This window comes from Loxodonta africana, chromosome 21 (assembly GCF_030014295.1).
Source record: "Loxodonta africana isolate mLoxAfr1 chromosome 21, mLoxAfr1.hap2, whole genome shotgun sequence".
NCBI classification, from domain to species: Eukaryota; Metazoa; Chordata; class Mammalia; order Proboscidea; family Elephantidae; genus Loxodonta; species Loxodonta africana.
In genome coordinates, this window is record NC_087362.1 from 45536839 (window position 1) to 45551381 (window position 14543).

The window sequence follows — 14543 nt, forward strand, 5'->3', positions numbered from 1 at the left end:
CCACTCAACATCATACTTAGATTTCTGCCAGCCTGCTTCACCAGCTTTCATTACGTTGTTGAGGGAATAAAAGAGGCAGATGGTCACAGGAACTTTCAAGTGCAGAGAGCTGTTGTTATGAAATGGGATCTTCCGTAACTGCTCACTCAGGTAGACAAGGGAATCAATGACACTGATCTGGGAAGAGTAGAAAACAAACATACCATCCATGGTTATTTTACATTAATTTTGTGTTCTTCTTATAAAGAGTTCAATGTACTATACACATATTTTTATAAAAAGCAATATTACCATTTGGCAGGGAAGGAAAAAATATTTCATATTACCTATAGGGAGGATTTGCATTTCATGCTTTTCTAAAGAAATGATGTAACCTTTTTTGAGTGACAAGTAGAGCAAATATCTAATATCTAATTAACAAAATAATCAAATATCTAATTAACAAAACGAAGATAAAAATGGGAACGCAGAGGAAAAAAATCTAAAACATTAAAATAATGAGTTAGATTTATGTGTACTAACATGAAAAGATATCCATGATACAGCATTATTAATAAAGAAGTCAAATAGCAGAAAAATTTGTATATTTCAATACCATTTTTGTTAAACATATATATATATATACACATACACTTGGGTTTGCAAAGAAAAAAAATTTTGGAATGTTATATACAGCAAACTAGTAACAAACTAATGACAGTGATTACTTCTGGAGAGTGGCTTAGTAAGAAGTAGAAAGATGATGAGGTCTTTTGCTTTTTACTTTATATACTTTTGTTCTGATTTTTTAATAACGAAACCAAAACCAAACCCACTGCCCTTGAGTTGATTCCGACTCACAGCAACCCTATTAGACAGAATAGAACTGCCCCATAGGGTTTCCAAGGAGCGCTTGGTAGATTTGAGCTGCCCACTTTTTGGTTAGCAGCTGTAGCTCTTAACCACTACGCCATCAGAGTTTCCTTTTAATAACAGGCATGTATTATTTCTATAATTAGAAAGCCCAAGTAAACCAATGCAGAGTGTGTTAAATGCTTATTGCACAATATTTCAAAGTATAGAAAGTGGAAAAACAGAATTAAAATTACCACTAATTCTACCACCTTAATTTACTTGAGTGTAGACAGTAGAAAGATAAATTAATAATTATGGGAAAGTAACACGAACTCAAACATACCAGCGATCATGAAGATGGCATGGCCTAGGCAATGTTTCATTGTTACACATGGGGTTGCTGTGAGTCGGACCTGACTCCCAACTAACAACACTGGTAAATGCGGTTGCAACAAATGAAAACATCATGGGCGTGCCGATTTGTGAGGCCTGTTTTAAGGCTGTACTACCCTATCTATGGCAAAGAATTAATCTATTTTGTCTCCATGATTTCTCCTAACATATGGATCAGAAAGACAGTAACTTGATAAATGAACAAAAGAAAATAAACATGGCATATCTGAGAATGTTACTATTGATCAATTTACTCACAATCTTCAGATTTAAAGGTATAAATATACTTGCTCATATTTAAATTGAGTATCCACAAAATAGCTTTATAATGCTAAATTCTGCATGGACCACAAGAGACAGCCTTTTGGTCTCCAGATTATGTATTTTCCATTTTATTATATTCTTTCTCTTTTCCCTTTCTCACATCTTGTTCCCTCTCAATCATCCTCTCCTTACCTTAGCTGGCTTAGAGATTCTTGGAATAAAGGCTGTCAGTTTCTGGAGGACCTCACAAGCTTTCTGCAATTCGTTGTGAGTTTGCAAACCACGGATTGCTCTGTTAAACTTCCTCACTATTTCATCTATGACCTAGTGGAAATGAAACATTTTGTCAAAATTACTTACGTGAAATCATTACACTTTAGTAGTTTGAGATGTTTTAACCAAAATTGATCGCTAATAACATTAGAGCTCCCAGGATCACAGGCTCTCCATTATTACTTTCAGAAGCTTTTCTGCAAATGACAGAATTTATTTTCACCTCTTTCATATAGTAGAGAAAATTAATAACAATAAAACAACAATTGGTCCGAGGACAAATAAGTCTGAAAATAAGATTTATGAGAATATGTTTGAGTCTAACGTCATTATCAAAATAATATATGCATGTGTTCTGAGCATGTGTTTATTTATTTATATTCAATGAGATTCAAAAGCAATCTATACCAGGTGAAACTCACAGTAAGGAAAATTCTTTCTACAAACAAAAGTTAATGAAGTCTAAGTTATGAAACGTGTTGGGAAACAGAAGAAACTAATTTAATTTAAAGAAGAGAAAACTAAAAGAGGAAAGTTTCCCAAGGATAAAAAAATTTTTTTTGGAAGAAGGGTTTAAGGCAGACACAATTGGTTGACTGATGCTACAATTATTTTCCACCACCTTTCTTTGAGGAGCCCTGGTGGCACAGTGGTTAAGAGCTATGGCTGCTAACCAAGAGATCGGCAGATCAAATCAACCAGCCGCTCCTTGGAAACTCTATGGGACAGTTCTACTCTGTCCCATAGGGTTACTATGAGTTGGAATTGAATTGATGGCAACAGGTTTGGTTTTGCTTTTGGTTTCTTCTTGCTGTTTCTGCTGCTGGAAAAGCTAGTTGCTCACTGTCCAGCATCCCTTGCAGTCTGGGGTAGTCATATGACACAGTAAGACATAAGCTAATATAACATAGGCAGAAGTCTAAAAGGGTTTTTCAGAAAGTGATTTGCTTTCCTGATAGAAGCTATCACTTTCCTCCTTCTTGCCCTAAATGTAGATGCCATGCCTAGAGTTGCAGTGACCGTCTTGTGATCATGAGAGGCAGCTCAAGAGCACTGCGGATACGGGTCCTGACATCTCTGAGCTACTGAACCAACATCAGGGGCCATCTATCTTGGACTTTTGGTTTTTAAACCTTTTTTATTGTTGAAATTTAGCGCACATACAAAAAAGGATATAAAACATAAATAATGTATTGTTTGATAAATATTGTAAAACGAACACTTCTTAACCACCACTAGGGCAGGAAACAGGACACTGTCAGTACCCCAGACAGAAGCTCCCTGCATTTCCCATCCCAATATACTCTTTTGGTCCTTTTGCTCCCCAGACATAACCACGACGTTGAATTTTATAGTAAACACTTCCATGCTTTTCTTTACAATTTTACTACTTAAGGATGTTTCCCTAAGCAATTAGTTTTATTTTAACTGTTTTTAATGTTTATATAAGTGAAATTTTAAGTATGTGTCTTGCTTCTTTCACTTAGACATTGTTTTTAAGAATCATCCATGTTGTTGCATACGGCTGTAGTATTTTCTCCCTTTCTTTTCTTTACTTCCCTCCCTCTCTTCCTCCATCCTTTCTTCCTTTGTCCACTGCTATGCAACGTCTTTTTTGTCACAAATTTGTCATATATGTGTAGGTCCATTGTACTGTCTATTCTATTTCATTCGGTTGTAAGGATATCCCTATGCCAATACCACATTGTTTTAGTCATTACAACTTTTTAATAAATCTCAATATCTGCTAGAGCATGTTCTTGTTCTTCTTCAAGAGTGTCTTGGCTATTCTTAGCCCTTTCATTTTGCCACGTATTTAAAAATCAGTATGTCAGGTTAAAAAAAAAAAAAAACCTATTGGGATTTTTATTGGTATTATATTGAATCTGTAGATCAGTTTGAGAAGAACTGATATTTTTCCAATATCAAGTCTTTGATCCATGAACACAGTATATCTCTCCATTTATCTAAGTTTTCTTCGATGTCTCTTCATAAAATTTCATAGTTGTCTCCATAAAGATTTTTGCACATTTTTTGTACTTGCTATGATATCTTTTTTTAATCTTAAATTTTAATTTTCTGATTGTTGTTGGTATTTTTAGCAGTTGTCTAAAAATATAATTAGCTTTAATATATTTATCTAGTATTTAGCAATATGGATAAATTCTCTTAATGATTCTAATAATTTATCTGAAGGCTCTTTTTCATGTTCTACCCTTCAGGGTTCTTTTTATTTAAAGAAAAAAAAAAAACTCTTTGTTTAAGCTCCTGTAGGTCAGTTATTACTGTTTTTTTTTTTTCAGTAGAACACAATGCTAACCTGGACAATAGAGAACATCTAGTTTTCATTACCACTGAAAACAGATCCATAGTAAATAGGATTATATTTTAGCAGAGAAATGTTAGATTGTATGTAAGTAGCATATGAGATTTAAAAAAAAAAAAATGGAACCAGGATGGTTTTCTTTGTCAATGTTGATCTCAAAGTGGCTTTGACTTTTTTTTGAAAGTTTAGTGAGAAAAGTGACAAAGGTGAAAGGAGATTTGAGATGGTGAGTAGGAGTTGTCTAGAAGGGCCTGCTGCTGCTGAAAAAGTGAGGCAAGTGACCAGAGCTTCCTCCTCATCTGAAACATTAAATATCATAGCATTAGAGAAAAATAAGACATTAAATACTGAAGTGGGCATGAACCAATTGTAGAATGCTTTAATGGAGGTTTTTGTTTTTAATTGGGATATATGCTTGTCTATCAAGCATTCTTAGGTATAATTCTGCTTAGAGGTAAAAGGGTAAACTAATCTCCTTCCTATCATTGCTATTCTTGAAACACTGCCATAACAGAAGGAAAGGGTAAAAGTGCTACCTAGGTGTGGCTTCAATTTTGTGCATTTACCTGGTCAGATGCATTCAGAAATGATGCTTGCAGATGAGTGGTGGAGACATCTGAATGTGAGTCCTTCTTTGAGCTTAAAGTTATTTCTTCCAGAGCTTTTTCAGCATGTGTTAGAGGTGTAGGCCTGGTAAACTCTGGTATCACAGGTGGAGGCTGGCTGGTAGGAACAGATGTGACCGATATCACCTGCTGTGTGACTTTTGGTACTATTGAAGAAAATGGGCTGATGGGATGGCACAGGGTCTTGGACTAAAAGATAAAAATATGTAAAGGAAAAGGCTGAATCCGATCCTACCAAATAATGAATAATGAAGGCAGTGTTTCCAAAATTGCTCTGGAATGACCATGTCCTGTGAAATGTTAATAGGCATTTCTCTCAAAAAGATTCTGTTGTCGAACAAGTTGAGAGAAATGCATATTATAGTATCCTCTCTAAGATACAGAATTTACATTAGTGTATCTATTGTCAATAATTTGATAAATAATTACTAAGCATCTACTATTTGCTAAGCAATGTTCTGGGGAACTGGGAATATAGCAATGAGCAAAATGAACCAGTTTCCTGCCCATGTTAGTCACGGAGGCAGACAAATTAAATCACGTACTGAATAAGTGCTATGAAGAAAAAATAAAGGTAAGCAGATAGAAAGACTGTATTTAATCAGGGTGCTCAGATGTAAGGAGGGGGAATTTTTGCTGAGAGTTGAATAAAGGGAGGGGAAAAGCTCTGCCAGTATTTTGGAGGAGGGCATTTGAGGAGTGCAAAGGCCCTGAGGCCAAGGCCTGCTGGGTTGTTTTTAAAAGAGCAAGGAGGCTAGATGAGCAAAAGTGGTAGGAGGGGAGATGAGAAAGATCTTGGGGGGGGGGTGGAGGAGAATATCAGGCAATCGATTTTCTTTTGGGAAGACATTTGGGCTTTGAGGAGCAGAGGCATGATGTGATCTCTGTTTTAAAGGACCAGTCTGGCTGCTGTTGAGAATGGACAAAGAGAGGAAAGGGTAGAAGGTCAGTAGGAGGCAAATGCCAAATTTAAAATGGGAGGTGATGGTGGCTTGAATTAGGGTGTGACCGTGGTAGAGGTGGTGAGAAGGTTGGATTTAGGATTAATGGAAAGTGCTGAGAGGTCAAAACAAAGGTCAAAACCCTTTTTTTCCAAAGTTAAAATACATACAGCAAAAATTGATAGAACTGTGTTATGGACTGAATTGTGTCGAGTGCTGACCCCTATACCTGTGGATGTCATCCTGTTTAGAAATAGGGTTTTCTTTGTTATGTTAATAAGGCCATGTCCGTGCAGGATATGTCCTAAATCTAATCACTTCTGAGTAATATAAAGACACAAATGTGATACACAGACACAAGTGCAAATACAAACAGGGAATGATAGATGTCTCACCATGTGAAGATTGCCGAGAAACCAAGGAACATTGAGGTTTCAGAGGCTGGAAGAGACAAGGATTTTCCCCCAGAGCGGACAGAGAGTCTTACCCTAGAGCTGGTGCCCTGGACTCAGACTTCTAGCCTCCATAACTGTAAGAAAATAAATTCCTATTCTTTAAAGCCATGAAACAAAACCTTTTTTTCTTCCCTTCTGGCAACATTTCAAGGGACACTGGTTATTATTCTGTATAATATAGCTTGGGAGATACTGACGTAGGAATTTTTACTTCATCCTTGTTCTTTTTTTACTGCTTGTTAGATGCCATTGAGTTGGTTCCGACATGTAGCAGCCCTAAGTACAACAGAATGAAACAGTGCCCAGTCCTGCACCATCCTTACAATCTTTGTTATGCTTAAGCCCACTGTCGAAGCCACTGTGTCAATACATCTTGTTGAGGGTCTTACTCTTTTTTTGCTGACTCCCCACTTTACCAAGCATGATGTCCTTCTCCAGGCACTAGTCCCTCCTGATAAAATGTCCAAAGTATGTAAGATGGAGTCTTGCCATCCTTACTTCTAAGAAGCATTCTGGTTGTACTTTTTCCAAGACAGATTTGTTCATTCTTCTGGCAGTCCATGGGTATATTCAATATTCTTTGCCAACACCATAATTCAAAGGTGTCAATTCTTCTTCAGCCTTCCTTATGCATTGTCCAGCTTTTGCATGCATAAAAGGCAACTGGGTAGGGCACATCCTAGTCCTCAAGGTGACATTTTTCCTTTTTAACACTTTAAAGACGTCTTTTGCAGCAGATTTGTTCAGTGCAATACGTTGTCTGATTTCTTGACTGCTGCTTCCATGGGCTTTGATTGTGGATCCAAGTAAAATGAAATCCTTGACAACTTCAGTCTTTTCTCTGTTTATCATTATGTTGCTTATTGGTCCAGTTGTGAGAATTTTTGTTTTCTTTATATTGAGGTGCAATTCATACTAAAGGCCATACTCTTTGATCTTCATCAGTAAGTGCTTCAACTCCTCTTCACTTTCAGCAAGCAAGGTTGTGTCATCTGCATTTTGCAGTCTGTTAATGCATCTTCCTGCAGTTCTGATGCCACATTCTTCTTCATGAAGTCCAGCTTCTCAGGTCATTTGCTCAGTATGCACACTGAATAAATATGGTTGTCTTAGGCTGGGCTCTCAAGAGAAGCAAAACCAGTAATGTGTATAAATATATATATAAAAATTTTTTTTTAATATAAAAAATATAGAGAGAGATTTATATTAAGACAACAGCTCATGGCATTGTAGAGGTCGGAACGTCCCAAGTCCTTTGATCAGTGTAGAATCCTTTGCCAGTTCATGGAGCTGCAGAAGCTGGTGAACTCAATGTGAGCAGGTTGGAGAGCAGGGATCCCGCTCACAGGTTGTGATGGTCGAGGAATCCTCAAGGTTGGCAGGCAAGGCTGCAAGGTTTCTCCTGAGTCACTTAGCTGCAGTGGCTGGCAAACCGAAGATAAGCAGGCTGGGGAGCAGGATTCTTGCTCACAGGCCATGAAGATCGGTGAATCCCAAGATGGACAGGTAAGCTGCTAGCTCAAGTCCTAAGAACCAGGGGTCAGACAAGAGACAGGTGCTGAATCCAGAACAAGCCAACAATCTTTGCAAGGCAAGCAAGAAGGAAGTACGTGGCAGAAGGCGGAGGGATGAAGGCTGAGGGGGCGGTAAGCCACCACAGGCCCCACCCCCTCTGGTACCTCTCAGCAGATTCCATCATGGAAGTGATTACATATCAAATTTCAACAGGAAAGTGATCACAACATTATACAACTGCCAAAACACTGAGAATTATGGCCTAGTCATGTTGACATACAATCTTAACCACCACAATGGTGAAAGGATACAACCCTGGCACACACCTTTCCTGACTTTAAACCGTGAAGTATCCCCTTGTTCTATTCAAACAACTGTCTCTTGATCTATGTACAGGTTCCTCATGAGCACAATTAAATGTTCTGGAATTCCCATCCTTTGCAATGTTATTGATGATTTGTTATGATCCACACAGTTGAATGCTTTTGCATAGTCAATAAAATGCAGGTAAATATCTTTCTAGTATTCTCTGCTTTTAGCCAAGATCCATCTGACATCAGCAATGATATCCCTCATTCCACGTCCTCTTCTGAATCCAGCTTGAACTTCTGGCAGTTCCCTGTCGATGTACTGCTGCAACTGCTTTTGAAAGACCTTTGGCAAAATTTTACTTGTGTGTGATATTAATGATATTGTGTGATAATTTCTGCATTCTGCTGGATCACCTTTCTTTGGAAGGGGCACAAATACAGATCTCTTCCAGCTGGTTGACCAGAAAGCTGCCTTCCAAATTTCTTGACACAGATAAGTACCTCCAGCGCCGCATCCATTTGTTGAAATGCCTCAATTGGTACCCCGTCAATTCCTGGAGCCTTGTTTTTTGCCATTCCCTTCAGTGCAGCTTGCACTTCTTCCTTCAGTACCATAGATTCTTGATCATATGCTATGTCCTGAAATGGTTGAATGTCAACCGGTTCTTCTTGGCATAGTGACTCTGTGTATTCCTTCCATCTTCTTTTGATGCTTTCTGCATTGTTCAGTATTTTCCCTGTGGAATCCTTCAGTTTTGCAACTCGAAGCTTGAATTTTTTTTCTGTTCTTTCAGCTTGAGAAATGCCAAGTGTGTTCTTCCCTTTTGATTGTCTAACTCCAGGTCTTTGCACTTTCATTTTAACACTTTATTCTGTATTCTCAAGCTGCCCTTTGAAATCTTCTGTTCAGCTCTTTTACTTCATCATTTCTTCCATTTACTTTAGCTACTCTAGTTTTAGCTACCCTGTGTTTCCACTGATAGAAACAATTATTTTTGCAGTTAACATTAAGTTAATGTAAATATATATTTAGTCATCTACTAAATGGTTTCTAATGTAGAAAGCAAAGGCAAGAAGGCTGAGAAAATTCTTGAAGGTGAAATTTATATATTATACAGAGAGGTTCTACCTTTATTTTCCTTTCATCCTGATTTCCTTTCTTTCTTTTAGATTTTAAAATCTTACTGTATTGTATATATTATTGAGGGAGTACTGGTGGCACAGTAATTAAATGCTCGGCTGCTAACTGAAAAGGTCAGCAGTTTGAACCCATCAGCCGCTCCATGGGAGAAAGATGTGGCAGTCTGCTCGCATAAAGATTTACAGCCTTACAAACCCTATGGGGCATTCTGTTCTGTCCTATAGGGTTGCTATGAGTTGGAATCGGTTCGATGGCAACAGGTATATGGGTATATATTAGTGTAAGATGTCACAAGTACTTTTTGGAATGAAGCAGGGAATTAATAAGCAAACAACAAATAAAGGATAATTATATCAACACAGAAACCAAAGATAAGCTTAAAAACTTTTTTTTTTTTTGTAACAGAGCTCCCATTAAACCCTTTCTGTACTTAAGAGCTTTCTTTTCCTTATCAGAAAACTACACCCCCCACCCAAAAAAAAAGAAAAGAAAACTATAGCCAGAGCCCTCTATCAGATAGGGTAGAATTCTGGCAGGAAGGCTACCCAGCAGTATGACAGAGAAAATAAGATTCCAAGATGTGTATTTTGATATTATTAAATACTTACAAGACTTCCATGAGCAGGATGGTGACATGAGGGTGAAAGATGAGTAGCTCCTGTAGAAAAAAAAGTTGATAAAGTTCAAGTAAAAGCCTAGGAAAAAATATTTATTTGTATTTTATTTGAAGATCTCTTATTCTTGGCTCAAAACAATGCAAGTCATTTTACATAGGAAACCAAGGTGATCATTTCTTACTGCAGATAAATATATACACAAACAAGAATTAGGGAGATGAAGCATTAAAAACCACGAATGTCTAATTCCCTGTGTACAAAAATAAACATTAAATCAAATCAATTGGAAAGTCACTAATATATAAATACTACTGTAAAAATATTTATGGCATAATTTTATCAGAAGGAGGAGCTCTTTATTAATAACTGAGAGCATATTTCTGACAGACTTTTGAAAAATAACCATTTATACAATTTTACTAGACCATTGTTACTGCTTTATTTATCTTTCAGTAAGAAAGCCATGATCAATATGTTAGTATGCCTACTTGCTATTAGCAAGGCATGAACTTCTAAAAAAAAAAAAAAAACCAGTGCTAGACCCATTAAAATGCCTACTTTGCCTTCTTTATCTTTTCTCGTAACATTCCCTCTGTTATTCATAGGGCTGATGTATATTTAGCAGCAAAATCCTTGCTAGGGAAGGAGTTTTGAAATGCTCTTCTGGTCAGATTCCATTTCTTTATCTCAAGACAAAGAGGATGGAGGGCAGAAGAAAGAGACTGAAATTCTGAGTCAAAAGATATGGGTTCCAGAGCTGGTTTTGCCTTCTAATATAACTGTAGCCTTGAGGAAACCATTTAACCTTATAGTTTTCTCATCTGTAAAATGGGGATATTAATATCAAACAATGAAAATTAAAGCAATGTATGTAGAGTTGGGTATGTAACAGCAGCATTGGTTCCAAATGGCTTATGACTACACTTAACATAAATCATCTCCCCACTTTTCTCTAAAATATTAATGAAGACAGAAAAGGATGAAAAGTTACTTTCCTATACACTATGACTGACAGACAGCCTAATGCTAGAATTTGGGAGGAACTGATACAAATTAAAATTCAGACAGAAACAGACAGAGACCATCCTATAGAGATTTCTCCTCAGGGCATATCCAGGTTCCACTTCATAAAAGGCAGCCTGTCCAAAAAAGGGGTAAGAAGGAACTCTGTACCTCCTTTACTTGTACATTGACACTGATGGCCTTTACCAGTTATAAACAAGGGCTGTTGTTAGGTGCCATCGAGTTGCTTCTGACTGATAACAACCCTATGTACAACAGAACAAAACACTGCCTGATTGATCCTGCACCATCCTCACAATCTTTGCTAAGTCAGAGTCCACTGTTGCAGCCTCTGTAGTCAGTCTATCTCATTGAGGGTCTTTCTCTTTTTTGCTGACCCTCTACTTCACCAAGCATGATGTCCTTCTCCAGGGACTGGTCTCTCCTGATAACATGTCCAAAGTGTGTGAGATGAAGTCTCGCCATCCACACATCTAAGGGGCATTCTGGCTCTACTTCTTCCAAGACAGATTTGTTCATTCTTCTCGCAGTCCATGGTATATTCAATATTCTTTGCCAACACCATAATTCAAGGTGTCACTTCTTCAGTTTTCCTTATTCACTGCCCAGCTTTTGCATGCATATGAAGCAAGTGAAAATACCATGGCTTGGGTCAGGTGCACGTTAGTCCTCAAGATGACATTTTTCCTTTTTAATACTTTAAAGAGTTCTTTTGCAGCAGATTTGCCCAATGCAATATGTCGTTTGATTTCTCAACTGCTGCTTCCATGGGCGTTGATTGTGGATCCAACAAAATGAAATCCTTGACAACTTCAATCTTTTCTCCATTTATCATGACGTTCCTTATTGGTCCAGTTGTGAGGGTTTTTGTTTTCTTTATGTTGAAGTATAATCCATACTGAGGCTGTAATCTTTGATCTTCATCAGTAAGTGCTTCAAGTTCTCTTCACTTTCAGCATGCAAGGTAGTGTCATCTGCATATTGCAGTCTGTTAATACGTCTTCCTCCAGTCCTGATGCTGTGTTCTTCTCTACATAGGCCAGCTTCTTAGACTTTTTGCTCAGCATACAGATTGAATAGGTATGGTGAAAGGATACAACCCTGATGCACACTTATCCTGATTTTAAATCACACAGTATCCCCTTGTTCTGTTCGAACGACTGTCTATTGATCTATGTACAGGTTCCTCACGAGCACGAGTGTTCTGGAATTCCCATCCTTTGCAATGTTATTGATGACTTTGTTATGATCCACACAGTCAAATGCCTTTGCATAGTCAATAAAATACAGATAAACATCTTTCTAGTATTCTCTGCTTTTAGCCAAGACTCATCTGACATCAGCAATGATATCCCTCATTACAGGTCCTCTTCTGAATCCAGCTGGAACTTAAGGCAGTTCTCTGTCAATGTACTGCTGCAACTGCTTTTGAAAGATCTTCAGCAAAATTTTACTTGTGTGTGATATTAATGATATTGTGTGATAATTTCTGCATTCTGCTGGATCACCTTTCTTTGAAAGGGGCACAAATATGAATCTGTTCTGGTTGGTTGGCCAGAAAGCTGTCTTCCAAATTTCTTGACGCAGATGAGTGAGTGCCTCCAGTGCTACATTAATTTGTTAAAATATCTCAACTGGTACTCCGTCAATTCTTGGAGCATTGTTTTTTGTCATTCCCTTCAGCACAGCTTGGACTTCTTCCTTCAGTACCATAAGTTCTTGATCATATGCTATCTCCTGAAATGGTTGAACATCGACTGATTCTTTTTGGTACAGTGACTCTCTGTATTCCTTCCATCTTCTTTTGATGCTTCCTGCATTGTTCAATATTTTCCCCATAGAATCCTTCAGTATTGCAACTCAAGGCTTGAATTTTTTCTTCAGTTCTTTCAGTTTGAGAAATGCTGAGTGTGTTCTTCCCTTTTGTTTTTCTAACTCTAGGTCTTTGCACATTTCATTATAATACTTTACTTTGTCTTCTTGAGATGCCCTTTGAAATCTCTGCCAGAAGGCACTCAGCTCTCTTCTCTGTGAGTCCGCAAGCCTACCTCTACTGATAAGTGCTTGGTGGCACCCCACTCTGCCAGGAACCCTCCTGCACAAAGGCACTCAGCTCTCAATCCGTGGGTCAGCTCTAGCACTATCTTGTGCTGGTCTGCTGGTTCTGCTGCTGCCATTTCTCTGCTGCTGCTTCTTGCTGTCTGGAAAGTCTACAGTGTAACAGCTCTGCTCACTTTCTCCTGAGTGCTCACCAGATTGTCTTTTATGTCCATAATTCCATCAACAGTCTCTTCAAGACAATCTAGGCTTTACTATTAGGCACTTTAAAACTCTTCCAGCCTCTACCTATTCACATTTTCAAAACTGCTTCCACATTTTAGGTGTCTCTTAGGGAAGTTCTTCTGGTACCAAATTCTGTCTTAGTTATCTAGTGCTACTATAACAGAAATACCATAAGTGGATGGCTTCAACAAAGAGAAATTTATTCTCTTACAACCTAGGAGGCTAGAAGTCCAAATTCAAGGTGCTAGCTCCAGGGGAAGGCTTTCTCTCTCTGTTGGCTCTGGGGGAAGGTCCTTGTCATCAATCTTCCCTTGGTCTACTAGCTTCTCAGTGCAGGGACCTCGGGTCCAAAGGATGTGCTCCCTTCCTGGTTCTTCATTCTTGGTGATATAAGGTCCTTCTGTCTCTCTGCTGGCTCCTCTCTTTTATATCTCAATAGACATTGACACAAGACACAACCTAAGCTTGTAGATTGAGTCCTGCCTCATTAACATAACTGCCTCTAATCCTGTGCCATTAAGATTACAGAGGTAGGATTTAGGACACATAGGAAAATCACATCAGATGGAAAAATGGTGGCCAATCACACAATACTGGGAATCATGACCCAGCCAAGTTGACACACATTTTGGGGGGACACAATTCAATCCATAACTCTTCTGTTCAGCTTTTTTATTTCATTGTTTATTCACTTTAGTGCGAGTTTCAGAGTCTATTCTGATATCCATTTTGGTGTTTTCTTTTTTTCCTGTCTTTTTAACAACCTTTTGCTTTCTTCACGCATGATGTCCTTGATGTCATTCCACAACTCATTTGATCTTCAGTCATTAGTGTTCGATGTGTCAAATCTATTCTCAAGATGGTCTCTAAATTCAGGTGAGATATACTCAAGATTGTATTTTGGCTCTCACTACGAAGAATGATTGAGGGTCTGTTCTGCAGTTGGCCCTTGGCCTTGTTCTGACTGATGATACTGAGCTTTTCATCATCTCTTTGCACAGATGTAGTTGATTTGATTCCCGTGTATTCCATCTGGTGAGGTCCATGTATATAATTGCCATTTATGTTGTTAAAAAAGGTATTTGCAATGAAGAAGTCATTGGTCTTGCAAAATTCTATCATGCAATCTCTGTCACTGTTTCTAACACCAAGGCCCTATTTTCCAACTACAAATCCTTCTTTTTTGTTTCCAACTTTCCCATTTCAAACACGGGTGATTACCAATGCATTTTGATTACATGTTTGATTAAGTTAAGACTGTAGAAGTTGGTAAAAATCTTCAATTTCCTCATCTTTCGCATTAGTGGTTGGTGTGTAAACTTGAATAATAGTTGTATTGACCAGTTTTCCTTGTATGCATGTGGATATTATGCCATCACTGACAGCATTGTACTTCAAGACAGATCTTGAAATGTTCCTTTTGACGGTGAATGTGACGCCACTCCTCTTCAATTTGTCATTCCCCACATAGTAGACCATAGGATTTTCCATTTTGAAATGTCCAGTGCCAGTCCTTTTCAGCTCACCAATGCCTGGGATAT

At 38.0% G+C, this 14543-nt stretch overlaps 1 protein-coding gene across 1 annotated transcript in view; it reads right to left on the reverse strand.

Annotated features, from left to right (window-relative positions):
- Positions 1-14543, reverse strand: part of PKD1L3 (polycystin 1 like 3, transient receptor potential channel interacting) — an 88663-nt gene that overhangs the window by 66268 nt on the left and 7852 nt on the right. The window contains 3 exon segments of the mRNA XM_064273501.1: positions 1-177; positions 1684-1815; positions 4657-4905. Coding sequence (XP_064129571.1) covers positions 1-177; positions 1684-1815; positions 4657-4905 — 558 coding nt within the window.